Source organism: Egretta garzetta, unplaced genomic scaffold (genome assembly GCF_000687185.1).
Source record: "Egretta garzetta isolate BGI_Z169 unplaced genomic scaffold, ASM68718v1 scaffold804, whole genome shotgun sequence".
NCBI classification, from domain to species: Eukaryota; Metazoa; Chordata; class Aves; order Pelecaniformes; family Ardeidae; genus Egretta; species Egretta garzetta.
The window spans coordinates 76,919-77,726 of NW_009259333.1; the positions used below are offsets into that span (position 1 = coordinate 76,919).

Consider the following 808-nt stretch of genomic DNA (forward strand, 5'->3'; position numbering starts at 1 on the left):
GGGACCCCATCCCCACTGCACCAGCCCCCGTGGGGCTCCCCACTGCTCCCCAGCAAAAAGAAGGGGCCCCAGGTGGGTGCCCCCCATCTCGGCGGGGTGCTACCTGCCCCCGGTAGAGCGGTCGGTTCTCAGCGTTGGAAGTGAAGAGGAACATGTCGATGAAGTGGATGAGGATGCTGGGGGCCACCAGGGAGTCGGCGGCGCTGAATCTGACCCACTTGTAGAAGATGAGGAAGACGAGGTAGCCGAAGAGTGCCAGGAGGAAAATCATCTCGGGCAGGAGCTCCAGCACCAGCCGGTGCCGCTGCTGGAAGTGCCTGGGCAGGGGGACATTAACCACCCTCAGCCTGGCATGGTGCACCCTCCCAGGTCCTGGGCTCCCACCCAGATGTGGGGTACGGGACCCCACTCGCCCACCCCAGCCGGGTAAGTCCAGCCCCGGTCCCCTTAGCATGACCATGGATGGCCAGAGCCCATGGGTGCAGCCATGGGGACTCACACGTGGTTGAAGATGCCCAGCAGGACACCGAAGCCCATGTGCACGATGCCCAGCACCACCGACATCTTCATCTTGAAGGAGTTGAGGAAGTTGAGGTGGTTGGTGGCCAAGCTCCAGATCTGTCGTGGGCAAGGTGGGTGAGACTCTGGGCCAACCCACCGAGAGTCCCATCCTGTCCTCTCCCCCACGGGACACTCACTGGGTCGATCCCGAAAGGATAGGGCCCTCGGAAGACGCCGGTGATGTTGGGGTCCAGGGTGAGGGATGGGTGGGTGGCGAGGTAGGCAGGGCTGTGGGCAGAGCAAGGGG

At 63.9% G+C, this 808-nt stretch overlaps 1 protein-coding gene across 1 annotated transcript in view; it reads right to left on the reverse strand.

The window, feature by feature from the left end:
* The window catches only part of LOC118452064 (V-type proton ATPase 116 kDa subunit a3-like), a 10,575-nt gene extending 9,790 nt beyond the window's left edge, over positions 1 to 785 (reverse strand). The window contains exons 1-3 of the mRNA XM_035892371.1: positions 699 to 785; positions 500 to 618; positions 104 to 317 (exon numbers count right to left, since the gene is read on the reverse strand). Coding sequence (XP_035748264.1) covers positions 104 to 317; positions 500 to 570 — 285 coding nt within the window. The 5' untranslated portion in view covers positions 571 to 618; positions 699 to 785. The remainder of the gene's footprint in view (positions 1 to 103; positions 318 to 499; positions 619 to 698) is intronic.
* Between the last annotated feature and the right edge of the window lie 23 nt (positions 786 to 808).